The 26,883-nt window shown below is 46.7% G+C and overlaps 1 protein-coding gene across 2 annotated transcripts in view; it reads left to right on the forward strand.

The window, feature by feature from the left end:
• Kcnh1 (potassium voltage-gated channel subfamily H member 1) overlaps positions 1-26,883 on the forward strand; it is a 278,882-nt gene that overhangs the window by 37,280 nt on the left and 214,719 nt on the right. For both annotated transcript variants that reach the window (XM_050148258.1, XM_050148259.1), the window contains exons 4-5: positions 9,289-9,417; positions 14,233-14,351. In XM_050148258.1, the coding sequence (XP_050004215.1) occupies positions 9,289-9,417; positions 14,233-14,351 (248 nt within the window). The remainder of the gene's footprint in view (positions 1-9,288; positions 9,418-14,232; positions 14,352-26,883) is intronic.

Here is a 26,883-nt window from a genome sequence, read left to right on the forward strand (position 1 = left end):
ATGGCCCTCCCTGGGCCATAAAGAAGCTGACAGTGTCATATGGGACAGCTCTTGTCTGTTTTATGACCCTGAGAAATTAGGGCCTTGTAACATTGCCTTTACCAGAGAATTTGAGTGTGTGTGTCTGTGTGTAAACTAGACACTTTGGAGCATGGCAGAGCAATAAAAAACTGTCACGAAGAAGTATAGAGTGAGTTTGTTCACCCTCAGATAACCGGAGAAAAAAGTCCCTTTCGTGTCTTGTAGCTTCCGATCTGGACCCCGAGAGGGCATTGGAGCTGGCCCTCAAATAGCCCCTCATTAGAAACAGCTGTTCCATGCTCGCGAGTTCGGACCTGGCTCACCCACAGCTCCACTAATAGGGTCGGCTCTATTGTGCTGCCATTGGTGAGGTGCAGGGTCTGCTCTCCCCAGTGTTGCAGCTGGCGGGGGTGAGATTTCACTTTTCATTCCTGCTGGTGGGCACAGGCCCCAGAGGTAGTAATGACAGGAGAGGGGGCTCCCAGCTCTCTGAGTCTGAGGCTCTGCATGGCGAGCCCTTCATTGCACCGGAAGTGACTCTGATGTTAGGAGTTTGAGCTTTTGGAAGGCAGGAGCTCTCCACGCGTGCTGACTAGTTCATCTGCCTGGCCACCTCTCCCCCCCCCAGGGATTGTGTTAGGCTTATGGGGACAGATGGCCGCCTCTGAAGTGGCATGCTGACCTGAGCTCAGCTGTGAGGCTGATGCTAAAACTCTTCAAGAGTAACTGTGTCACACTTCTGTGGAAACTTGGAAGCTAGGAATGCTGAGAGCCAGGCAGAGGGTGGAGGCTGGGTTGTAAAGTCTCAGAGGAAGGTTTGAAGACTCCATCAGGGCCATTTGTTATTTTGAATTAAGATCCGGTGGTTGTGGTTAGCTGGGGCTGAAGAATCAGCTGTGATGAACAAGATGCCAGAACTAGTAAATCAAAGCCTTGCTTTATTGGGATGCTTGATGCTGGTTGGGCTGGAGCTAAGAAATTAGTGGTGATTAAGAAGAGACCAGTGTCGCTGAGGTGAAATCTTCTGGGAAGTGTTTCCTGAGAGCACAGAGAGGCTATGTTCAAGGAGCAGCCAAGGTTGTGCCTTGTGCTTGCAGCTGAACTTGGTAATGTGTAAGAGTCATCCAGGTGGTACTGGTTTTGAAGGCATGAAGGGGTCATGGAGAGCAGCTAAGGCTTGGCACTGTGAGAGGTTAGGAGAGGCCATTGGTGAAGCTGCAGCCTCAGTGGCAGTTGAAGGCCCAGGACTGAAGGGGTCATGCAGAGAAGCTGAGGCTTGGCATCATGAAAGTCTAGGAGAGGCTATTGGTGTAAGTATAGTCCAGCAGAAGCCTCCAGCATTTTGGAGATGCTGGCATTATAGGATGACCACCAAGAACAGCAGCAGTGGAGTGGAGCCAGCCGGAGTCTAGAAGACAGGCTGTGTGTGCTGCAGAGGGCAGGGCTAGAGAAGTGACCCAAGCCCTTTGGTGGAGTCCAGAGGATCATGAGTGGATCCTAGCCAATGGATGGTTGGAATTTGGTTTTGCTTTGATTTGATTATGACTGTGCCCTGATTTTTTTCCCTCTTGAAGTAAGCAAGTATTTTACTGGAGCCCACAGTTGAGAGACTTGAATTGTAAAAGACTTTGGATTTTAAAAGAGATTGGTTGTTTTAAAGGGACTGACATTTTAATGCATTTGAATTTGTAAGGACTGTGGGGCTTCTAAAGTAATTTATGCTTTTAGTGTGAGATCCTGGAAATTAAGAAAGCAAAGGTTTTGTGGCTTACTATTGACATGTTCCTGTGTCGAGTTGACAAGTTGTACTGGGTGGTTTTGTGTCAATTTGACACAAGCTAGAGTCACCAGAGAGTAAGGCGCTTCAGTTTAGGAAATGCCTCCATGATATCCAGCTGCAAGGCATTTCACGGTGGGTGGCGCCATCCCTGGGCTCGTGGTCCTGGTTTCTATGCAAAAGCAGGTTGAGTGAGCCAGGGGAAGCAAACCAATTAGCAGCGCCCTTCCATGGCTTCTGCATCTCCTCCTGCCTCCAGGATTCTGTCCTCTCTGACTTCCTTCAGTGATGAACAGCAATATGGAAGTGTAAGTCAAATAAACCCTTTCTTCCACAGCTTACTTTTTGGTCACTCTGTCTTGTTACAGCAATAGAAACCCTAACTAAGACAGGGGTCAAAGAACTCTTGCCACAGGGTCGCCTAAGACCCTTGGAAAACACAGATGTTTAAATTAGAATTCACAACAGTAGGAAAATTACAATGATTATGATTTAGCAATGAAATAATTTTATAGTTGTGTATTTGGAGGGAGGATCACCACACCATGAGGAACTGTATTGGAGGGTCACAGCGTTAGAAAGGTTGAGAATTACTGATTTAGGAGATAGAATCTTGATAGAGGAAATACATCACTCAGGGTGGGTGTTGAGGTGTTACAGCCTGCCCTGCCCCCACTTCCTGCTCCCTTTCTGCTTGCTGGTGCCAGCCCCGTGCCTCTGCTGCTGGATCTTCTCTGTCATGATGGACCCTCTTTTCCTTGAAACTGAGAGCCAATAAGCCATTTCTCCTCGAAGCTGTCGTTGGAGTATTTTATATTAACAACAGGAAGGAAGCTAACACACCTGGTCTTTACAAGGCTTTACAGGTTCCTTATTCACAACAACACTGATCTGGGCATGGTGATGCTCTCCTGTATCCCCAGTCCTCAGGAGGCTGAGGCAGGAGGACTGAATTTGAGGCCAGCCTGAGCTGCATATCGAGATATCAATAAACCAAAGCAAAAACCAAACCAAACCTATGGAAACAAAACCAGACCTGATGCTAAGGCGAATGCCGACAGGCAGGTGTTCTGTTGATACCGTCTGCTGGAGGATGGCAATTGCTGTGTCAAGATGATTGTTCCTAAGACTTGCCAAGTGGCGGCTTTCCACTGTGCAGCCAGTCTGTGGAGTGCGAGCGGCTGACTCACTGCGCCTCCTGAGCATGAAGACTGCCTTTCAAATGATCAAACCGTCCACAATAAAAGTGTGTCTGTCAACATTTAGCACCAGTGAGACTGAATTGCTTTGCTTCCTTTCTGTCCTAGTAAGGGTCCTATTGCTGTGAAGAGACACCATGACCACAGCAACTCTTATACAGGAAAAGGTTATAATTGGGGCTGGCTCACAGCTCAGAGGTTTAGTCCGTTATCATCATGGTGGGAAGCATGACCACATGCAGCAGACATGGTGCTGCAGAGGGAGCTGAGAGGCCTGTATCTGAATGGCATGCTGCAGGCAGAGCAAGTGACCCGGTAGGCCTGGCTTGAGCTTCTGAGACCTCAACCCCTCCCCACCCAGTGACACACTTCCTCCAACAAGGCCACACCTACTCCAATAAGGTCACACCACCGATAATGTTACTTCCCATGAGTCTATGGGGCCATTTTCATTTAGACCACCACTCTATTCATTAAAGTCACAATTTTAATGTTACCTGTTCAGATTCTAGGTCTACCTAGTCTATTTAATTCTAGTGATTTCCCCACTGGTATTTGTAAGCCTTTTAGTTTTTTGAACATGTATGTGTGTGTGCATGTCTGCCCATGTAATGCGTATGGGTGTACACGTATGTACACATGGATGTGTACATGAGGCCAGCAGTTGATATGTGGTGTCTTCCTTGGTTGCCACTCTGTTTACTGAGGCAGTCTCCCACTGAAATAGGAGCTCACAGAAGCTGGCTAGCTCGCTAGGGGATTTCCATCTCTGTCTCCTGAGCACTGGGTTAAAGTGTTTTGTGTGAGTTCTGGGCCGTGAACTCCAGTCTTCAAGTTTGCCTGGCAAGGTCTTTTTCCACTGAGCCATAATCTCCCCTGCCTTGTTGGCAGGCTACCTGGGGTGCTGTGACATTTCTCTCTCTTTCTTACTCTTCAGTGTTTATGGAGATCTTCTAGTCACAGGCACCAGGTTTTGGTCCACCCTGTTGGGGAGTTGGGGGTAAGTAGCAAAAGGCTTCCGTGGAGTGGTCTGGAGTGAGAGTCGGGGTTTCATATGTTGGAAGATGGGCGATTTTGATTCTTTCCTGTCTGTTGGTTGGTCTGAAAGCCTGACGTTCCTAGAGGGCTGTGTCTTTTGCCGTGAGCACACTCAGGAGGCTGCATGGTTTTCGTACAATACTGATGATTATTATGAATGAGCCAAATCGGCAAAGTTGTGTGTGCTCACTCTCATGCTGGCCTATCAGTTTCCTCATTTTTCAGACAAGAAAATCAAGAAACCTTACCTCTGAATAAAAGCCACGCAACTCTGACCTCACCCCCACTCCAGGCACACACAGTGTGTGTGAGTCCCTGGTTTGAGGCTGGCTGGAGCAGCTGTGCAGTTAGAGGTGCCCAGGGAAAGGTGTCCTGCTCAGTGCTGCCTGGCCAGTGCTTGCAGAAGGAACTGCTTGCCAAGTCGCTATTGATTCCTACGGGCGACTCAGCCCTGACCATAGCTGAGCTGAGACTCTCACGAGAGAAATAGCTGCTGCCTTCAGGAGCAGATGAGTGTGGAGACAAACGCACTTGCTTAAACAGTCGTATTTTGTCCATTTTCAACAGGGCTCATCTTTTCTTTATTCTGTGAAAGATCCACTGATGTGCTGTGGCTATCGATCTCAAATCAAACAAACATGGAGAATTATTTTCCTCATTAAAATTCTCATATATGTTTAGGAACTTAAACACACACACACAAGTTAAAAATGTTTTTTGGAGACAGGGTCTCGCTGTGTCCCAGAGGGATTGAACTTCATGCTGTAGACCAGGTTGACCTCAAATTCACAGACATCTGCCTACTTCTGTCTCCAGAGTGCAGGGTTTAAAGGTCTGCACCACAAAGTCTGGCAGATGTGAGCTTTTTTTCATATCAATGTTTTTTCTTATTTCTGAGTTTTATAGATTTTTTAGTGAGTTCTTTTTCTTATCCAAGTAATAAAAGTACTCCTCATTTTCTGTTCTGCTGCCCAAGTAGTTACATTAAAATGTTCTTTAGACTATTAAGCAGTTTGGAATATGTTCTTATATATTATGTGATATTAGTATTTAAATTGATTTTATACATTGCTCATTGAATTGTCATAGTATTGTTAATTAAATAGTTCCAGTCTTCCTGATTTGAAATTCTCTTTTCTTCCCTTGTGTGTTCATGTGTGTGCAGGTGTTTGTGTGTGTGCATATGTTTGTGTGCACATGCTTGCTTGTGTGTGCACTTGCATGCATATGAGTATGAACATATGTATACATGCGTGAGTGTGGAGGCCAAAGGACACTCTCCACTTACTCGTTAGAGTCATCCACTTTGTATTTTGAGACGGGGCCTCTCATTGGCCTACAGCTTCTGGAGCAGGCTGGCTGGTCAGTGAGCCCTGGGGGAGCTTCCTGTCTCTGCTTGCCCAGTGCTTGGATTACATATGTGACCCTCTATGACCAACATCTTTTGTATATGGGTCATGGCAAGTGTGAGTCAGATGCTCATACTTGTACAGGTCAATCTCCTGAGCCGTCGCGGCAGCCCTGCCGTTTTCTTGGTACAGCAACTCCTTTCATCTGTGTGTCTGTTTCTGCCTTCTTGTTCTGCTGTGTGTGTGGGCACAGTGTCCGCGCAGTTGGGCTTTTCCATACTTACTCCAGGGTTCAGGTCACTGTAGCTGCCCCGCCTCATAGCACCATGAGGTGCAGACTGCAGCTCCTCAGAGCCTGGCTCATTGTGAGTACTCATCAAAGGGTAATGTGTTCATAGGCTTTGGCTTTGCAAACCGTGCTGGTGACGCCTCATTGTTATGGTAGTCACGGTCATTGTCATCGTCATTTTCTGTCTCCCCTAAGCCAGGCTTACACCTTGATTTTTCTGTTTGAGACGAAGTCCACTTTATCAGGCTCTTGAGCACAGGGGGCGCCACCGTGGCTCTGACTGAAACTGCATTTTGTTTGTACACAAAGCAGGAGGCCTGGCGTCTTATTCGGTTGTGCTGTCTCACCTACAAGGCTGTGACTCTCCAATCATTTAGGTTTTGCTCTGTGTTTTTAATTATGAGGAGACCTAAGCATTGATTTTTCTAACTTCCCCCTTGCTGTGGCTCAGATGGGCCCTCTCACCTTAGAACAGGGTGAGTTTCCTCTAACTCTTTGAGATATATTTTCTTCTAAGTCCTTCGAACAACCTTAGGGATTTCAGTCGTTAGAAGATGAATTGGAAAGGAAGAAGGAAAAGGAAGTGCTAGTTTTAAACACCCGTGTATCACATATGTTTATTTTTACTTAATCTTAGGGAAGTTGGTTATCCCTCTTTTATAAGTGGGTAATTGATGTTGAGAGAAACTAAGCTGCCAGGCCAGGGCTCATTGTAAAAAGGGAAAGGACTTGGCCCTGGGCTTTGGGAGGCCACAGCCCCACCAGCTATGCTGCCCAACGTTTCTGCATTTATTATTTGTCTTAGAGGACGCTAACCCCAGACAAACATCTGTTCTTGGGCCAGGTTGCTGCTCCTAAGGCCTGTTTCTAGACCTAGCAGTGTGGCCAGCATGATGCAGCCCTTCCCAAGAGCCAGACTTGCTAACACGGTCAAAGCAGCTTGGTCAGGCTAAGTGACTTACTTCCTTAGGAACAAGGATCAGAGTGAATAGAGGTGTCTGACCTGGAACTCACCTCCTACTGACTATCCGTAGCCACGGACACGGGCGGACCCCTTTCCCAGCAACAGCAGCTGCCTCTCCGTCAGCAACTGTCAGGTGCTGCTTGCCTAGGCTCGCACACCCATCTTTCTTAGATGTAGAACGGAAAGTTAAATGCTTGCTTTTCTCTGTATGTGCAAATCTGGACTCATTGCTAGCCTGGATCATGATGGAGTAATCTTGCGCAGTTCTGGGCTCTGAGACCTCTGGAGTCCAATCTGCTCTGGTCTCTACTAGCAAGATGATCAATCAACCCAAAAGTCAAAGGGCTCCTGGCTTTCCTTAGGACCTCCAGAGATGGAGACGTAAGACAGGCTCCAGACTCTAGAAGGTTTATGTTCACTTAAAACAACTCTTTCATCTATTGTGGGTCCAAGTGATATTTCAGTTATGATCCCTTTGGGGGTGCTTATCAGATATTTACATTACAGTTATGAAGTAGCAGCAAAATACTTTAGTGGTTGAGGGATCAGCACATGAGGAGCTGACTGTATTGAAGGGTCACAGCATTAGGAAGGTTGAGGATCATTGTACTAGATGAAAATGCTTTGCTGTGGGGAGGATGGGGTTGACATCTCTGGTTTGTGCTGGAGGACTCCTGTTCTTTCTGGAGTATTTCCATATGTGAAAAGTTGATCTGTTCCACTTGCTATCTTGGTGATAGTTTGCAATGGAGGAAGACCTGAGTGTCTGGAAAGACACTGACATAGAACTGATGTCTTTGGCCCATCTACCGGCAATGACTACCTGACATACAACATGCCATTGGGACGGGCATGCAGGGTAGTAAGACAGAGAAAGTAGGTCGAGACTCTTGTCCACAGACTGGACTATGATCTAGTGATCTAGTTAAGGAAATAGTCCCCAGTTACTTAGACTTTTTTTTTTTTTTGGAGGGGGCACAATTTCCTGTCCATTAACGGAATCAAGAGATAGAGACAAAAATGTCTCTGTTATGACCGAGAAAGCTAATCCTGGGGATATAGTTTGTATCTGTGGGGAAGGGTTCTACAAGTGGGCCCTGCAACACACAGACATATCCACCTGTCACGGTTAGCACGAGCAAATCCTAGGCCTCTCCTCCACCAGTCCTCACCCTGCCCTTTGTGTCTCCTCCCACAGCTTATAAAACAGGGGAGCAGAGTTCTTGTCTCCTAAATTACCAACCCTTTCCTCATGAGGTTACATGGAAAGATGTCCCTCCAAGCAGGAGGTTCCTGCCTCCTTACTAGCCCTGGGGACCACCTCGAGATGAACTCTACAGCAATGTGAATTTTTGATACCAGCTGTCTATTTAGACAGAAAGGAAACAATCAGAATGATAAGTGTTTAATCAGGGAGCATTTATTTCTGAAATGACAGTGAGCAGAACTGCGCAGAGAGAGGCAGAGCTTTACCAATGCCTCTGTTGAATTGTGGGGAGTTCACGATGAGCTGGAACTCTGGAAAAGGGACAGAGGCTCCCTAACATGATGGATGTGGTACCCTCAAGATCTCAGAGTACTGGGCTCTTGGCAGCTGGAATATAAATATGCAATGCTGTCCTACCGAACAGGCCCGAGGCATCAGGCCCAGCTTGCTGTGCAGTGCAGGGGAGGCTCTGAGGACTGAAGCCCTACAGGAAGTGGGGCTGTGAGGAGGATGCTGAGGTGAGGCTCCTGCTCTCCACAGGGGTGTGGCTCCTCCCATCTGGTTTGACACTAGAGTGATACAGTAGGAGTACTTCCTGATTTCCATTTCAAAAAGCCTCATGGAGTTTTCTTTGGAGCAAAAGGATGGTGTTTTCCTGACGTGTTTGCTCTGTGTTGACAGCTAGAATGTGGCCAGGTGTTGCTTGGCATGGTCACACTGTCTTTTCGGTTTACTCTTGCTCACTTCAGGACGAAAGGTTTCAGGTCCCACAGGTTCTGCAGAGGCCCCAAAGATGTAGTTACAGAAGCCTTCTAAAAACAGTGGGCATTCCAAGGTCATGGTTTTCTTGGTTTTGAAATGCTATTCTTTTTGAACTGTGGATTTTCCTTCAAAACCTGACAGTTAAAATTATGCAGAGGGAAAGAGGATGAACATCAATCATGGGTGTGTATTTTGGTAACCAACATGGCATATTTTCACTTGATCTGTTTTCTGACTGCTTTTACAGTTTAGGGTTATTCATACTTGCACACAAATTCAGTTTTTGGCCCATGCTTGCTCAAGCGTGCGCACGAAACAATAGTTTCACAGGTTGCACTGGACAGTGGCATCCTCAGCCAAGGAAAGAGTCTGTCTGAGCTTGGCAGTGCCCTGCACTCTGTGTTACCCTGTGCTCTCAGAAGCCTTCAGTTCTCTGTTCTGTGAGATTTCAGACTCTGTACTGACATGATGATGTGACCGTAAGGAGGTCCCCACTGTGTAGCTGTGTGGTCACTCTGCAAGGTTTCATTCCGCAAGAAAGGGGTGACTGTGGGATTCTCCCACACCTGAAGTAACAAGAGCATTTAACAGTGAATTCATATATGTTCCCGCCCAAGTTTGATCCTCTAGCCCCTCTGACGAGGCTGCAGACAACTGACCACCCTTTTGATGTTCCCTTCAGGGACACCTGTATGGTTTTTTGTGAAGATTGCGCCAATCCGGAATGAGCAGGATAAAGTGGTTCTGTTCCTCTGTACCTTCAGCGACATAACCGCATTCAAGCAGCCAATCGAGGATGACTCATGCAAAGGTTCGTAATCTGACTTGCGCAAGTGCATTTAAGACGGTTTTGTCCCCCCTTGACTCTCGATTTTGCTACAGAAAATTCGAGGTTGCCAAGGCAATCTTGCTCAGAGATCAGGATTTAAATCTTAGTTTGTGTTGGGTATTATGTGATTCTGCATTGTGCCTGGGGAAGAGAGAGACAGAAAACCAAGCATTGCTTAGTAAAGCATTTAGAAGCTAACCATTTTAACTGTTATGGTTTTGATGCAATAAAGCAGTCAGGCACATCTGACCTCACCAGGACTCTTCCAGGTTTTCCTCCCCTTTTCCTCCATGCCTCCCCCACTGGAGATTAAACATACGGTCTTGTAGATGCTAGGATTCACTCCTGAAATGTTTTCACAGTCACGTGCATGGGTAGGCATGGCCATACCGTGTTTATGACTTCCATGTGGATGTCTTGTGTCTGTCTGTAGATGGTTGCAGCCTCTTCCACTCAAAACAAGACATCAGGCCATGATAAACCTGAAAGGGGAGATGCCATGACCTGAGATGTTAGTAAATGGCTGTGTGTCTGCCTTGGTCTTGACACCAAAACATGGGCTAAACTAACATATTTGAGCTGTCACAGACTTAGGGAAAAGTTAGATACACTCACACACCATGCACCAGCCTCTGAACCCATGCATGTGTCTAAATGTGACTGTGTGTGCCTGGCTGCATTGTGCCTGCTATTTGATTTCAAACGTGGCATTACTGAGGCCAGCGACTTGAGTAACATTTCTGTAGGGGTCATCTGACCGGCTGTACGGCCTTAGATTTTCACCAGATTGCAGTAGTGTATTGTTTGGGTAACAGCAGAGACTTTGGAAAGGAGATGACAGGATCACTGGGAGGGTTCGACTCCTGCCAGGCCCAGCTCACTGGGCTACGAAGGGCAACATGCTGTTGCCAGGGGCTGAGATCACAGGGTATCTGAGTTCCTCTTTCAACTCCCCCTCCTGCAGTTTTCACGTAAGTAACCAAGAGCCCAGCTATTTCATGTTGCCAGGCTACCTGGCTCTGTGGTTGGCTTTCTACTCCAGAGCTCTGCTCTTGAAGATTCCTAGGATACAGCTGAGAAATGCCAGCATAGTCCAGGGGAGAGACAGGCTGGGGCGTGTTACCCTGGCTGTGACAAAGACTCTTACATGATCATCGTTGTGGCGGGAGGACCCATGTGTGCCCTCGGTCTGTAACTCTGAGGATGTTTAAGATCCTGTCACATTTAGACACGTTCATGGAGTTGAAATCAGAGTGCTGTGTGCACCAGTGTGTGCCCCCTTTTCCAGACTATGGTAGCTCAGAGTGTCTATTCCAGACAGCTCCCCGGTTTAAGACCCCTGTAGTGTCTCCTCCCCCAAGTCTCTCTCTCCTTTCAGGAGTCTCCCGGCCCAGTTTCTAGTTTTGATGTGGAGATCCCTCAGAGTAGCAGATAGTAGTATATGGTGGCTCTCTGAGAACAGCTGCTTGCTTCTTTCAACCCACCAGACTCAAAAGGAACGCTTTAAGGGCATTCAGATATTTTGACAATTATTTTCCAAGTGTTTATTTAGACCATTTAAAACACGTGATCTGGCCATGTCCGATGTTTTCTGCTGAGGCTAGTGGCATGTACTTACTGTTACTCTAGTAGGAGAGGCACAGCCTTCCGAGAGAGTGCTCATGTGACATGTAAGTGTCTACTTGATTCTCACAAAACCCGAGAGAAGCGATGAATCAGAATGACGGTACGAGACTTGTTTGGGTCTGTTTTCCAAGAATCATGTGCTCCACTTACTTAGCCGTCCTTTCCTCCCTGCCTCTCAACTATCCCCTACTAGCCAAGGCAACTTCTTGTCCTGTACTCACTTTTATTGAATACAGGACAAGAATAATATTTCATGCAATAACATGAATAACACGTGGATATTGGTAGATACTTTAGAACATACACATATTTGACACATATTTACATATAGACACCTGTGCATATGCAGAAAATGTATGCACACATGTGAATTCATGTACATGCACATATGTGCACAGGCATGCATACCATGCATACATGCACACAGCTATGTATAAACACATGCACATGCTCACACACATTAGCTGTCAATGTGAGGATCCCGGTAGGGAGTCCAGCTTAATGCTGTCTCAGAAGCATGACTTTGTAAACCTCCTTCCAATGCCGTGTAACGCTCCTGATCTCCTTGCCACCACATCACCGGCCCACTGTGGTATGGTGGTCCGACTATTTATGATGGAAAGGCCTGGGAATCGGTGCAGTCTGATCCAGATGGGAAAGGTGCTGCCGTGTGGCTGGATGGCTCCGGTTTGCCCTTGCTCTCTGGGCATGCTCTTGGTTCATTTCAGCTGACCCTGCAGGGTTTGCAGCTCAGCACCACAGTCAGCACCAAGTCCTTAGAGTCCTGCTTCCCTGGGCTTGTTCAGAATTCACTTGTGAGCTAGAATGGAAGGCAAAGCTCCCCAATAGCCTCAGGGTGTTTTCTGCTAGCTGGTTAGCTTTATAACTCACGTGTGTTCAAATTGTGTTTCAAATGACTTGGCTTTGATCATGCACTTCACATTTTGAGTGCCTGGGTGGTGTGGGTGAGTCCAGAGAATGGTTCGGGAAGCCTGCTTGTGCCTAACACTTTCCTCTGAACAACTGACTCAGCCAAGGGCAGAGAGCCGGACGATAGAGAGTCGGCTATTTTAGCATGGAGCCCTGGGCGCTGCTGGAGCCCTGGGCGCTGCTGGAGCCCTGGGCGCTGCTGGAGCCCTGGGCGCTGCTGAGGGATTCTGTGGTGTTTGTTTAGCTCCTCTTCACCCACAGCTCTCCACTCGTCCCCTTGCTTCCATCTTTGCTTTGCTATTCCCCTTTGACTAATTCCCTAACTCTGACGAAAGTGACACACACATGTCACTGAGCAGGGACTGAACGTCAAGCAGGGTTTTCTGTTTGGTAGCCAGTGGGTGGGTTATACAGAGGCTAAATCAGGCTCGGCCACTCGGACTTTATCTCTCTCCTTCTTTTACGGAGGGCAGGTGGTAGGGCTTGGCTTTGCTCCTCTGAGCTCAGAGACTGAACATGTGGGGAGAAGAGTGTGAAGCTTTGACCTTTGACCGTCAAAGGGTGAGTCACCCACTTGCGGCAAAGGTGCAGACTCACCCCTGTGTTGAGCATTCAGAAGTGAACATGACAAAAGGTGCTGCACATATGAAAGGGAGAACCCCAGAGAGGACTTTCTAAGATTAGATTATTGGAGGATGAGGGCTCCTTTTTCCAGTGGATGAGTCAGAGACGTATTACAGCCTTTCTCCTTCAGCGCCGACATACCGTCTTTGCCCGTGGGATAATGGAGAGGTTCTTAGCGAAGCTGCTTAAGGAGCAGTTGTAGACGTCATAGTTGCACATTGATGGGGGAAAGACTGGAAGGGATGCTTGGGGGCACAGACAGTGTCGCACTCTGGCCACTTGTTTGGGTCCACAGTTCATTGACACTCAGGCCGTGGTTCATGCTGGCCTCCCATGTGTTCAGTGTGTCAGTGTTGCTCTAAGCTGAAGGAGAGCCTATCCCTGAAAGAGAATTTGAAGAGTCCCGAGGCACACCAGCTGAGCAATTCAGCATACGTGGGAAGACGTCCACATCACCTGCAGGGTCTAGGCTGTCCCTCCCACTGACCCCAGTGGAGCTCCAACACTGTGCGCCAGGTCTGAAAGTGGCAGTGTTCTGTGTCTCTCTCTTCCTAGCGTGGGGTATTGGGCCGAAGGGGCTGCCAGTGTCCTTTAGAGCATGGTGCTTTTGAGTGAAGCCAAGAGCTGGTTTATTGTCCTAGTATTGACCAAAGCTTATCAGACAAAAAATTCTCAAGGTTATAGAAAGACCAAGCCATTCTCCCTAGTCCCACAGTCCCCTGGATCCTAGGTCAGTCTTGGGAAGGTGCTCTAGGGTAAGCTTAGAAGATGATGTTTCTTCAGAAGGCACCAAAAGCTGGGAATGACGGACATCGCCTTGGTCCCAGCATCGTGTGCAATAACAGTTGCATGCTCTGTGTATTTGCTGTGGACCCACAGGCATGTGTGTGGAGATTTGGTCTTCAGGACCTACAGGTTTTCAGAGGTCTCATGGCATAGCTGCCTGGTCAAAACCTTGATTCAGATGCTGCCTGTTGAACATCGTAATGTCGTACCTGGGGTTCTTTAAGGGCAGTAAAGATCACCTAGATTCTTAGAATCTCAGAAAACACCTGCTTCCATGACCTTTCCCCTCCCAGTACCTTCCCTCATACACCCAGAAGTCGGCCATTCACTCCTGATCTCGGAGAAGACAATGCCACCACGTCTAGTCGCATCATGCACAAACTCCAGTTTGCGGCTCAGGTTCTGCAAGATCAGATGATGGAGGAGTTGAGACGAGCCTGAGGCAAGCCACCCAAGGCAGAGAGCAATCTCCATCACCTGGTGTGAGCCAGTGACAGAGTCTTAAGCAGAGGAGAAGTCTGAGTTCTAGACACTTCCTCTGAATGTGGGTGCGCTGGGCCTTTATTTCCTTATTTGTTTAAAGTTTCTGAAACCTGCCCTGCTGGGTCTCAAGGCTATGATCAGAACGCAGCTCACACATGCTGGAAAAGCAAGTTGCTGCCCAAACCTCCACACTTCAGGACACATTTCTGACCTGCAGGTCTTGCTTGCAGGCATGCAGCATGCACTTATGGGAACTCTGGAGGACACTGGGCAGTGTCCTGTGGTATCGCTGGATGCAGATGCCTGTGTTCTTTTGGTGTGTGGCTGACCTTGTGTTTGTGTTTCTAGGTTGGGGGAAGTTTGCTCGGCTGACCAGAGCTCTGACAAGCAGCAGGGGTGTCCTGCAGCAGCTGGCCCCCAGTGTACAGAAGGGCGAGAATGTTCACAAGCACTCACGCCTGGCAGAGGTAAGGGTGGGCAGAGCCCACCAGCCTTACTTCCTGGGGGCATATGGGGTGGTATGCCAGTGTGGAAGGGGACCCTTGGGACCCCCCCCCCAGCTTCTTGGCTGGGACTTTGGTTTGTCTGGATGCTATAAACTCTTCTCTGTAACCTGTTGGCTGTTGCACTTTGCCGTGTCTGGCAGGGTGGAGAGAGGTGTCAGTTCACTTTTCTTAGGACACAGCAAGGAGCTGGAATTGCCTCTTATTTGTAAAGGAGACCTTTAAAACAACTTACATGGTACAGGAATCGAAAGGAAGAAAATGAAAATCTCCTGCACTCTCTGGCCATGTCGCATTATTTGGTGCACATTAAATGCTTCCCTCTGGACACAATCCTATTCCTAAGGAGGAAGAACTCCACCTTTAATGTTTATGGGGCTGAGATGTATCTGAGAAGGGCCATGTCTTTTTTTCTTTATTGAGAAGAATCATTTGGGTGGTGGTGGCAGCATTTATTTATTTATTTATTTATTTATTTATTGGTCATGATGTGGGGCTCAGCTTATGACTGAAAGATTGCTAAGCAAGGTCTTACAACTCACAGATGCTTTCTCTCTGTTTCTTCCTCTTGTTGATGAGGGGACTTTCGCTCCTGCTTGTCCTCCTGGCTTCTGTGTTGCTCCTTTTATGTGGATCCCAGGCTGGCTTTTCCCGTTAATATCTACGTGTCAACTCCTTTATTACAAGTCGTTGCTTAACTACCATTTCCCCGCGTAGCAGTCAGGGTTTTACCTGAGAAGTAGCTAAGAGATTCACTGCAAGGAACTAGCCTGTTTGATTGTGGTGTTTGGCTGTGCATCGGCTGGTCAGCAGACTAGAACACTCTTAGCAGGAGACAGAGCTGAAGTGATGGGTAAATTCCTTCTTTCCTTGCATGTCTGTTGTTTTCCCCATTGCTGTGGCAAAATACTTAACAAAAGAAACTGGGGAGGGTTTGCTTTGGCCAGGGATTGAGGGAATGAATTCCACTATGGTGGGGGAGTCTCATGACGGGAGTGGGAGGCAGCCGGCCATGCTGCATGCACACTCAGGAAGCAGAATGATGAATGCGGCCCTCAGCTCATTTCCTCCTTGTTATTCAGTCTGAGACCCCAGCCCATGTGGGGTGGGTCTTCCCTCCTCGCTTAACTCTCTCTGGAACCCCTTACACAGACAAACGCCCAGAGATCTGTCTCCTGGGTAACTCTAAAGCCTGTCAAATTGACGGTCAGGATGAGCTTCACACCAGGACAACAGCCTTCTGGTGTTGAGGCCTTTCGTCAGGGTGGACGAGTCCTGGCACAGCACAGAGGGCATTTCCTGTCCCCTCAACATTACTGGCCAGATGTTAATGAGGTCTGAGACACCCCTTTACAGGGACGGGCACATCTGTGTTTGCTCGACGGCTGGGTGCCAGGGCTTTCATTCTCTCGTCGGTGGAGTGGTCACTCGTTTCCTGCAGCCATGCTGACCTCCCAGTAAGAAAGCAGCAAAGTTGCAATTCTGCATTTCATGGTCATTGTCCCGTGTTCGGTGGAAGACACCACCGTTTCCCAGAAGGGGACACGGCATCTTCAGTGACTGCACTTTACCAATACCAATATGTAATGCTGACTCTTATTGGCCATGTTATATCACACGACAAGGAGACAGAAAAGACAAAAATAATAGCATAATTAAGCAAGGGGAGGACAAGTGCCTCATCCACTTCTTAACCTGCTTTAGGTATTTTTCCCAATACATAGTATGTCTTATAATATAATATACCATCTACTTAAAATTTTTATCTAGTCACTTATGTGTGAGAGTATGTATGCGTGTATGTGCAGATGCATGTGCTCAGACAACAGAAGAGGACATGGAGTGTCCTCCATCACTTTCCTTATATTCTTTCGAGGCAGGGTCTGTCTCTCCCTGAATCTGGGGCTTGCATTTTCATAGCTCAGTTAGAGACTGGCAAGCCCAGCATCCTCCTGTCTCTAACCCCCTTAGAGCTGATATAACAGGCATGTGTGTGATGTCTGGCTTGTTACATACGTACAGGGATCTGAACTCTGGTCCTTTGCCACTACTCACCATTCCTCTGTTGAGCCATCTCTGGTCCAAACCTACCCTTTGTTGTGCCTGTTGTTCGGGGATGAGCTCATGGCCTTAGAACCACAGCTAGCACTGAACAGCTGTTCGTAGTGTGACTTAATTCATAGAAACTGATTTAATGAATGAATGCAAGAAGGAAGTGACCTAGTTATTACTACCTGTCTGGCCCCTTGATTCCAGAGTGAGGCAAGAATCTGGGCCTCGTCCCAGGAAGCTTCGGCGGGTGCCTTACTGATCTTGTCGACCTTTACGGACTACTAGCTTTTGTATTTTGCTGATTTTTCTCTGTTGCTTTTCTGTTTTCCATCTTCTTGGTTTATAGGTAATTGATAAATTGAGTAGATTTAGTTATTTAGCCTTCTTTGGATTTAATTTTCTCTTCTTTGTCTAGTTCCTTAAAGCAGATGTTTGGATAACTGATTTTGAGCTTTTCCTCTATCAAAATGTAAGCTTTGATAAATTATAATTTTAGTTAAATTTTTATATATTTAGTTAAAATACATCTTTGTGTGTGTGTATGTGTTGTATTTGTGTATGTGTGTATGTGTGTTTATGTGTATGTATTGTATGTGTGTACATGTGTGTGTGCATGTGTATGTGTTGAATATGTGTATATATGTGTGTGTATGTGTGTGTATGTATGTGTTGCTGCATGCACCCATGCACACTCAGAGGCCAGAGGAGGTCATCAGGTGTCCTGCAAGTCACTCTCCACTTTATTCCTTTGAGACAGGCCCTCTCACTGAACCTGGAGCCAGGCTGGTGACCAGCATGGCCCAGCTGTCCTTCTGTCTCTGCCCCAGGCAGTGCTGGGGCTGCAGGTGGGTTTGTAGCCACATCTGGCTTTTTACATGAGTGCTGTAGATTTGAACTTGGGTCCTCATGCTTGAAAAGCAAGTGTCTTAACCACTGGGCCGTTTCCCCAGTCCTCCTCATAGTTCTTGTCTCAGACTTAGATGCTGCTGTGTGTCAGCGCAGCATGGCTATGTATTCTTGCAGAACTGGCCCCTAACTATCACGCCGCCCTGATAAAGTTGTTTCCTCCGAGTCTGTTGGAAGCGGATGTAGTTACCCTGCTTTCATTTGATTAGTGCCGGGCCGGTGCAACCTTCCCCATCTCGTCCCCATCTCATATTTAATACAGGGCTACAGACAGCGTGTGGCTGGATTCTTTTTAAACCAGTCTGACAGGCTAAGCTTAACGTGATTATGGAAGCTCAGGCTGCTGGCTCTCGTGTCTGGTGCCTCTGCTCTGCTCACTGCCCTTGGTTTTCTCTCCTGTGGTCTTTTCTTCTCATTTTGTTTTTAGCTCAATATTTTTATATTTCAATTTTTGATTAGATAAAATGTACTTCCGTTTGTGTATGAGTATGGTATGTGTATGTGTATATGTGGTTTTGGGTGGGTACATATATGTAGGGGCATGTGCACATGTGTATGTGTAAGTTAGAAGTCAGAGTCAGGTGTTGTCCTCAGTCACTCTGCGTTGGTTTTGAGACAGGTCCTCACTGAATGGGGAGCTGCACCTCTGTAGTCAAACACATTGTCACTATTTCTCCTACATGTATGCATGCATGTATGTATACATGTATGTGTGTAGGTATGGCAGTCAAAGGAGAATTCAGGGAGTCAGTGTTCTCCCTCTACCACATAGATCCTAGGGGTCAAACTCAGGTCACCAGGCTTAGTGACCGGCGCCTTTACCCACTGAACAATCTTGCTTACCAATGTGCCTATTATTTTGATTAAACTTATTTAATAATAACAAAATGAGACTTATTTACCTTTACTCTCTCTCTGAGAGTCTTGCAGTCTCTAAGTATACTTGGAGTAGGACCTGTGCCGTTTTCCTTCTTTGGAGTGAACTTTACCTCCTCTGTTTTTGTGAAGCCCATCTACCGAGCAGCATGCTCACTTGATCTATATTTGTCTGAGAAAATCTGTTTCCCCTTCCCTTTGGAGTGGGTGTGATTATGTGTGGTACAGATGTGCAGGTTGGTGTGCATTCTGTCTGCACGCTTTTGTTTGGTTTTGAGGTGGTGGTGGTGACCCTTATCTTTATATCTCTTAAGGTGAGCGTTGTCAGTCAGATAGACTCTGACGCCCCTGGGAGTCAGCATGCCTGCGAGGGATGGTCTAGACTGTGTTCTCTGTGGGAACCTGTCCACTGTGGGAGGCACCCTTCCCCGGCTGGAATCTTGGATGTGTAAATGGAGAAAGGGAACTGGGTAGCAGCAGACATCCAAGCCCACGTACTGAGTGGCTTTAAGCTCTTGCAGCCTTGACTTGACTCCGCTGCCATGGTAGACATGCATCTGAGACATGAACCAGGATCGCCGTTTCTCCTCAAGTCGGTTTTGAAAGAGTATTTGAAGACAGCCGCGGAAAAGACACTGAGACAGTTGGGCCATGTTTCTATCTACGGCTCCTCTCAGGATTGCTGCTGCTTCTGATATTTATGTAGCTTAATGTGGCATGCCTAGGTTTGTTTTATTTGGGGGGCAGCATCCTGCTCCTGGGATCTGAGACCTGTGGCTGACTCCAGTCTGGTGAAGACTCAGTGCTTAGTCTCCCTGCGCGTCTGTGGTTACACCTTCAATACTTGTCCTGGTTTTTGGATATTCTGTTCTGGTTATTATTATTATTATTATTATTATTATTATTATTACTTATCCTTCCTTTTCTTTACAGTTTCTAATATTTATAGTGGTTTATGCTGGAGCTCAGAGATTTGGGATCACCTCTGCTGAATCCTGCCTCCTAAGGATCTCATCAAATCTGTTTTCATTTTGGCTACTATGTTTTCTTGATAGTTAGTCTTTCTATTTGGCTCTTTCTAGACTGGCCATGTCTGTGTTCCCATTGCCCATCTGCTCTTGCATGTTGTCTGTTATCTGCTAGCCCTTCATGCTTTAGTCATGACGGCTTTACACTCCCGATGTGATAGATAATTGGGTTGTATGTTTGCTCTGCCTCTTCACAATGAACTCTTTCCTTCTTTATTCTATTTTTTGCTTTCTGACTTTTGGTTGAAAGCAGTCATGGCTGAATAGGAACAAGGAACTCAAGGGAGGGTAAATGTCTATCAGCTTTAGTGAGGCAGCATACAGCGGGGGTGGGGAAGTGTTCTACAGTCCCAGCGTCCATCATTTAGTGAGCCTGGACCATGGACCGTGGCCTTCATGGCTGCATTATAGCCTCACCTCCTCTCTTAGGATGCTTAGGATGCAGAGAAAACAGAGATGCTGGGTTTTTCCTTCCAGGATCATCAAGGCCAAGCCTGGTAAAGTGGTTTCTCTGAAGCTCAAGCCTTGTTGAGAAGAACTCTTGGAGCAGAATGGCTCCTGTCTGCCTCCTCTTGCCAGACACTTAGAGAGATTTTTCTCAAATCTCCTTCAAGGAGGCAACACCCAAATGTAAAGGTCTGGGATTGGGTTCTGCTGGAGCGTCTAATTCTGAGTCCACCTAGCAGACAGTGGTTTTCCGTGGCTGTCTGGGTGGGTTTGCTGCCTTCATTCTTTCTAGCAAGGGAGTCTGCTCAGGATTTATTCCCTGGCAGATGGCGACTCCTGTGACCACCTGGGTCCTCACTTCTCTGATGACGTAAGAGGAGCTCCTGACTTCACAGACAGGCAGCTTCTGCTGTGCTGTGAGGACCCAGTAAGGACTTCCACGCCCTTCCCACGCAGGGCTGGAAATCAGAAGGGTCTGTGATGCTTGCAGCAGGAGGCAGAGGAAGTCATTCTCTCAGTCAGATGTCCTTGGTGAAAGAGGAGAAAGGAGCCCAGGGAACTCTCTGCCACCTGTGTAGTGAGCAAGGAGGGCTAACATGGCAGCCTGGGCTTCTGTGGGCTGCACGTGTTGTTTCGAAGGCCCTCTTGTCTGTTAGGTTGTTCTGTCTCCGAGCTCACCCAGTTTCCACCCTCCCTATTGTCTTTGTTCATATTCCCCGTGCTCAGACTGTGAATAAGAGGTATGCCAGGGGCCAGGCTCTGAGTGTGCCCCGCGGGGGGGGGAGGGGGTGCTGGGCTCTGCTTGCGCCCCGCTGGGGGTCAGGCTCTGTGTGTGCCCTGCCAGGGGCCGGGTTCTGTGTGTGCCTCCCCTCCCCCACACACACCCAGGGCCAGTCTCTGTGTGTACCTCACTACCTTCAGAGCTCTGAACACCTTGGTCAGGTTTACAGAGCAGGAGTCTGGGGCGACAGGAGGCTTGCTGATGTTTTGAGGTAATGGGTGGACTGTAGTTTAAGCTGAGGCTTATCTGAAAAGCCAGGTGTGGTGGTGCATGCTCGTGATCTCAGGGCTAGAGAGTAGAGGGAAGCTGATTCTTGGGACTCGCTGGTGAGCCTGCCTAACCTATTGTCTTAGGGTTTGTATTGCTGTGAAGAGACACCATGACCAAGACAACTCTTATAAGGGAAGACATTTAATTGGGTTGACTTACAGTTCAGAGGTTTAGTCTGTTATCATTATGGTAGGAAGCATAGCAGTGTGCAGGCAGACACGGTGCTAGAGAAGGAGCTGAGAGTTCCACATCTGGATACACAGACTCTGTGGTGGCCATTCCCATTCAAACCAGCACACCTATGAAGTGAGGTCCAGCCAGTGAGAGACTCTGACTTAAACAAACAAACAAGGGTAGGCGCCCGGAAAGATGGGTCGGCCATTAAGGGAGTCTGCTGCTCTTACTAAGGACCTGAGTTTGGTTCCTCATCTGCATTAAGAAACTCACCTCTGCCTGTCACTCTAGCTCCAGGGCTTTCAACACCCTCTTCTGGCCTCTGCAGGCAACTGCAGGCATGCACATATACTTGCATGTGCACTCATGCACAAAAATAATCTATCAGATTCTAAGCCCAACTTGTTTCCTATTTGGGGCCATTTCTTCTGGATATGATCTCTTCTCAGCCCTCAGCTAGACTTTGTACTGGGGTGTGTTGGTGACCTTTTTCATCCTGTGACAGAATTCTTGACAGAGACAACTGAAGGGAAGAGGGTTTTATTCTGACTCGGGGTTCACCTGTAGAGTCCTTGGCAAAGAAGGACCAGTGGTGGTTCAGGTGCAGAGTCCCTAGCAGAGAGGGAATGGTGGCTGGGGCGGTCTGTGCCTCTGGCTGTGGGAGCACAGGTCAGCTTGCTCTTACTTCTCAGGCCAGGAACCAGACAGAGAGCTTGGACTGGAACTGGAGCCAGAGTGTATAACTTCCTGAGGACTGCCTTTCAGCAGCCCACTTCCTCTCGTTAGGCCACACCCTCCCCAAACTATGCCACCAACGAAGGATCAGTGTTCGAATACATGGGCTTGTGGGGGACATTTTATATTCAAGTCATAGCCTGGGGTGACTAGGTAAGCTCTGACTTTAGGTGGTAGGGTCCCATGAATTTCCTCTTGTTGGGGCAGACAACTAAATTTACCTCTTGCTCTTAAAATGATCTTATGTCAGTGTACAAACTGTACTGGGGGCCTTTATAAGCTGGGGTACCTGGTTGCCGAGACTGAGTGACACTAAGGAAGAGGAAGTGGAGTTGGCTGGGGTAAGCTCAAGTCAGAGGATCTTCAAAGAGGGAGCAGCTTGCCAGTCTGAGGAGTTCCATGAGTGTGATGGGCAGAAATGTTCCCCAAGGGAACATTTGCTTGCAGTCACTGGCCCTTGTTCATTGGAAACTTCTGTCTATTTTGAACTAATAGCTGGAGGCTGTCAGCTAGCCATTATCTCTGTAGTTGAGCAAAGCATCCTTTAACGGGAGTGTGAAGGGTTTCTCTTGGAATCCCGTATCCCTCATCTGCAGGAACTTTCTAAGAGCAATGTTCGGTTTGTAGAGGAGAAGCCCTGGCCCCGTTCAGCTGACCTCACTGCCTTGGCTGCATTGTGTCTGCCTGGGCCCACTCTGCTCTGGCTTTTCTTTCTGTGGATTCTCCATAGGGGATATGTGGGTAAGATCCCACTTCCACCCACCCATTGTTCTCTCTCTGGCACTTTTCCTATTCAGAAGCTAGGTCAGTATGCAACCTGAGATTAGCAACAGTGACAAATGGGGTACACACCTGTGGCCAGGGTGAGGGAGAAGTGAGTGCACCCCAACCGTGACTCAGAGTCCTCCAGTTGCATACCAAGTGTGGTCTTGCAGTGCAGCTGACAGCCACCATCCAGAGGTGACAGGATCTGTTCCTGAGGCAGCAGGTAAGGTCATGACCTGTCTGGCAGTTTAGCAGTATGGCTTCAGGTCGGTTCACCAGGGAGCGGTCATCATTCCCTATTACTTCTCAAGTAGAGTGAGTTCAAAAGAGAATGACTGTATGAGAGAGCCACGTGGTTCCTGTGTGTGAGCATCTGTGAGTGCTTACACTGAGTGATAAGTCTCAGTTAGATTACGACTTTTGGTTTCCCATATCCTGTTTTGAAAACTTTCTCAGTCTCCAGAAATCAAACAGGTTCTTTATGAGTTTTCGAACTAGAACCGAATGGTGGGAGAGAGGACTCCTTATCATTCTGCCTTCTTGATGAAACTTGGTTATCTTTGGCCTACATCATGCCCCCAAGTCCTCCCCTATGAGTTTAATATTTTTTAAATGAATTTTATGTTTAAGTAAGATCATGCTATATCTGTCTTTGCATGCCTGGCTCATTTAATTTAATTAACGTTCTTTAGGATCAACCATCATGTTAAAAATGACAGAACTCATACATAGCTTTCTCATTATTTTAATATATATTATCTTTAGTGTGTGTGTGTCATGTATACTGAAGTGTGCAATGGAGGTCAGAGGACACCTGGCAGGATCCAATTCTCGCTTCTCACCATGTGCCTTTCAGGGATTGCACTCAGTGGCAAGCATCTTTACCCAGTGAGACACCTTAGGCCCAGTTTCCTTTTTTCTAAAGGCTGGACAGAATTTCATACTGTGTATGTGTGTAGGTGTGTGTTTGCATGTACATGTGTGTTTAGCTGTACATGGCGTCTTTATTCCTTCATTCGTGGCTGGACACTCAGGATGTTTCTCATCTGGGCTATTGCAATGGATGCCACAGTGAGTGTGGGAGAGCAAGTGACCTCTGACCTCTGATCCAGCCATCCATTTCCTTTGGTGCTATACCCAGTCACGTGGCTGTTCTAGTTTTTGTTTTTCCCAACAGGTGTAGGAGTCTGCGTCTCCCCAACTCTTTGGGTTCACTTTCTGCCTCATTCTCACCAATGCTTCTTCTCTTTCACATTGATAAAAATAATTATTCTGACAGGTGTGTAGGGGCTCTCCAATGATAGTTTTGATTAAAAATATTTATTTAATGTATCTTTTAAATTTCATATGCATGTGTGTCTGTGGCCATGAGTACAGGTGCTCACACAGCCTAGAAGAGGGCATCAGATCTCCAGTAACTAGAATAATAAGTAGTTGTAAGTCACCTGATGTAGGTACTGGGAACCAAACTTGAGTCTTCCCCAAGAGTAATAAGTGATCTGAACTGCTGGGTCACCTCCCCTGCCCACTTGGGTTTAAAATTATTGGTTATGTTGAGCATATTTCCTTACACTTGTGCCTTATATTGACAGTTAGGATGCCTTCTTTTGAGAGGTGTCTGGTCCTTTGCTCATGCCTTCCCTGAGCCTTTCTTGTTGTCGTGGCTTATGTGGCACCATTCTTGTAGGGACATCAACAACTGTTCCCTCAGAGATAAATAGGAACCAACAACAGACCAAAGTAATGATACCTACTGAATCTGTTCAGTTTCAGGGACTTCCTGAAGTTTCTGTGTTGTTTACTTGCTGAGTCTGAGTGAGCCTTCCCTGCAGAATCAATTTCCCTTTAGAGCATCCAGAGTTTACAAGAGCTTCCCGCCCAGGTGGAGTGTTTTACCTCAGAGGAACTTGATGCACAATGGTACTTCTGTATGTACCTTAGATATTTTGAGCATAAGCCCCTTAGCAGATGTACAGCTTGCAAATTAGCCCCCACACCACAGTTTGTTTCTTCACCTTTGCTCACTGCAAATGTTCTTGAGTTGATGTCACCACATATGTGTGAAATGTATATGTATGTATATACATATATATTATATATTTACATCAAGGTTTTTAAACAGAAATAGGGTTCATTTTTATCCCCCCTCACATTTATCTTGTTTTCCTCACTCAGCATTACTAAGCGTTAGTTATACTTTCAAAGAGTTTGTGTCTCCTTCATTCTCTTCAGTGGTTGCACTGTGTTCCACTGTACAACTGTGTCTAGATCCATGTTTCTCCTCTCCACGATTAGACTTTTGATGGTCCCAGGCGACACTTCATGGCATGTATATCTTGCAAAGTAGTTGAAAACTGCTAACATCCAGTTAGAAATACTATCTAGAGGTTACAAATGTTGATAGTTTCTCATGCCAATTAAAGCCAGGATGAAAACAGGTAGAGATGCCCTTGGGACTTGTTCCCAAAGGTCACAGCCTGAAGCTGTGGTCTCCTTCCTGTAGATGCTTCTTATACTTATGTTACATATATTTATTAATGAAAAGCTGCAGTAGTTATTGTGTGACTTTTATGGACTTGAACAAATACTATGTGGTATGTTATAAAGTAAAATTTACACCCAACATTGATTTTTTAAAAAGGTTAAAATTAGAAATATTGCCCATTAGCAAGATGTTGCAAAAGCTACGAGTGTCTCATGCCCATCCCCTGGCTGATCTGGATTCAACTTGAAGTCACAAACAGTAAACTGACCCATTGCTAGTTACATGAAAAATCATATTCAGATTTAATTGGTGTCAGTGTGTATTCATTTTTATGTATGTGTAGCTCTGTGCATTTTCTCCTTTTCTATTCTTCCTCTCTCCCTCCTTAGTCTCTTGGTTAATCTCTCTCTTCCCATCTTATTTTTTCTCTTTCAGTGTTTCACTTTGGAAACTGAACACAGGTCTTGCTCAACACCTGCTCCATCATTATACCATAAACACACACACACACCCCACTCTACTAGATACACCATACCTGACTGTTCAGCTTTATTTCATTTATTGATAAATCTGTTCTCTTCTCACCATGGAGTGCCTTTCAGTAACCCGACTACAGTCATAGCCTGTCCTTCTTCCTTGGAAACATTAATTTATTCTTCACTGCCCTGTCTCTGCAGTGTTACGGGGACACAGTGGCCCTCACTAGCACCCTCTCCAGTCAGGCCTGCCTGTGTCAATGGCTTCACCTTCTTCCACTGTGTGACTGTGCCAGTTTGTTTAACCATCCCCTCACAAAAGCACATGAGTTCCTTCCTCCCTCCCTTCCATTCTCCTTCCTTCCTTCCTTCCTTCCTTCCTTCCTTCCTTCCTTCCTTCCTTCCTTCCTTCCTTCCTTCCTTCCATCATTCCTTCCTTTTTCCTGCCTTCCTCCCTCCCTCCCTCCCTTCCTTCTTTCCTTTCTGCTTCCTTCCTTCTATATATGGCTGGGGTTTTGTGTGAATGTATGCTTCATTTCTCTGGGATAAACTCCCGTGAATGTATGTGCTGGATTTTGTGTGTTTGTGCATATGTGCAAAGGGAGAGTTACATTTGTAAGAAAGCCATCAAGCTGCCTTCAGTTAGCCATTTCATCTCATATTCCACCTGTGACATATGAGACAGGTGTTACCATTCTTAGATCAAAGCCATTTTAATAAGTGTGTAATGGTGTTGATCATGGTACTAATGAACATTTTAGCAATGGTGAAAAATGTTGAATACTTTTAAAAGCTATCTCATTTTCCAAATGCATAGCCTCTGTGTTAAAATGTTGGCTCATGTTTTTTAAATCCATATTCTAATTGGGTTTTGTTTTTAATCTGTCCTTAAAAATGTATGTGTGTATACAATTTGTGTTCATGTGTAGTTACGGGTACCACTGTGCACGTGTGGACGTCACAGGACTACCTTGGATATTGATCCTCACTTCCTGCCTTGTTTACCACAGCATAAAGCAGGCTAGCTGGCATGGGAGCTTCTGGAGTTCCCCTGTGTCAGCCTCTCATTGCACCTACGGAGTGCTGGGGTCACAGACAAAAGCTACCACATCCAGTTTTTAAGTGGGCTTTGAGGATCCTAACTCCAGTCCTCATGCTTTACCCACGGAGATGTCTCCCCAGCCCGTTTTCAGCTCTGGGAAAGGAGTGTGTTGTTTACTCTCTTACCAGAAATGTGTGAAGACCATCCGCCTTCCATGTTGCTGTGACCACTTGGCAGGGTTAGAATTCTACAGTTTTCTCAATCTGGTGAAATAACAGTGTTTCATTTTGGTCTCAGCTGGCTTAAATGAAACTGAGGTTCAATGTCTCCAGTATTTATCTGCATTTTAGATTCTTTTCTGTGTATTTCTTCTTCCCGTTCTTTGCCAATTTGGCTGCTAGATGATTCGTCTTTTCCTGGTAGATTGTTCAACTTATCGGTTAGTCTTTTTTTCTTTTT

This window comes from Alexandromys fortis, unplaced genomic scaffold (genome assembly GCF_014885135.2).
Source record: "Alexandromys fortis isolate MF-2015 unplaced genomic scaffold, M_Fortis_MF-2015_v1.1 scaffold_62, whole genome shotgun sequence".
NCBI lineage: Eukaryota > Metazoa > Chordata > Mammalia > Rodentia > Cricetidae > Alexandromys > Alexandromys fortis.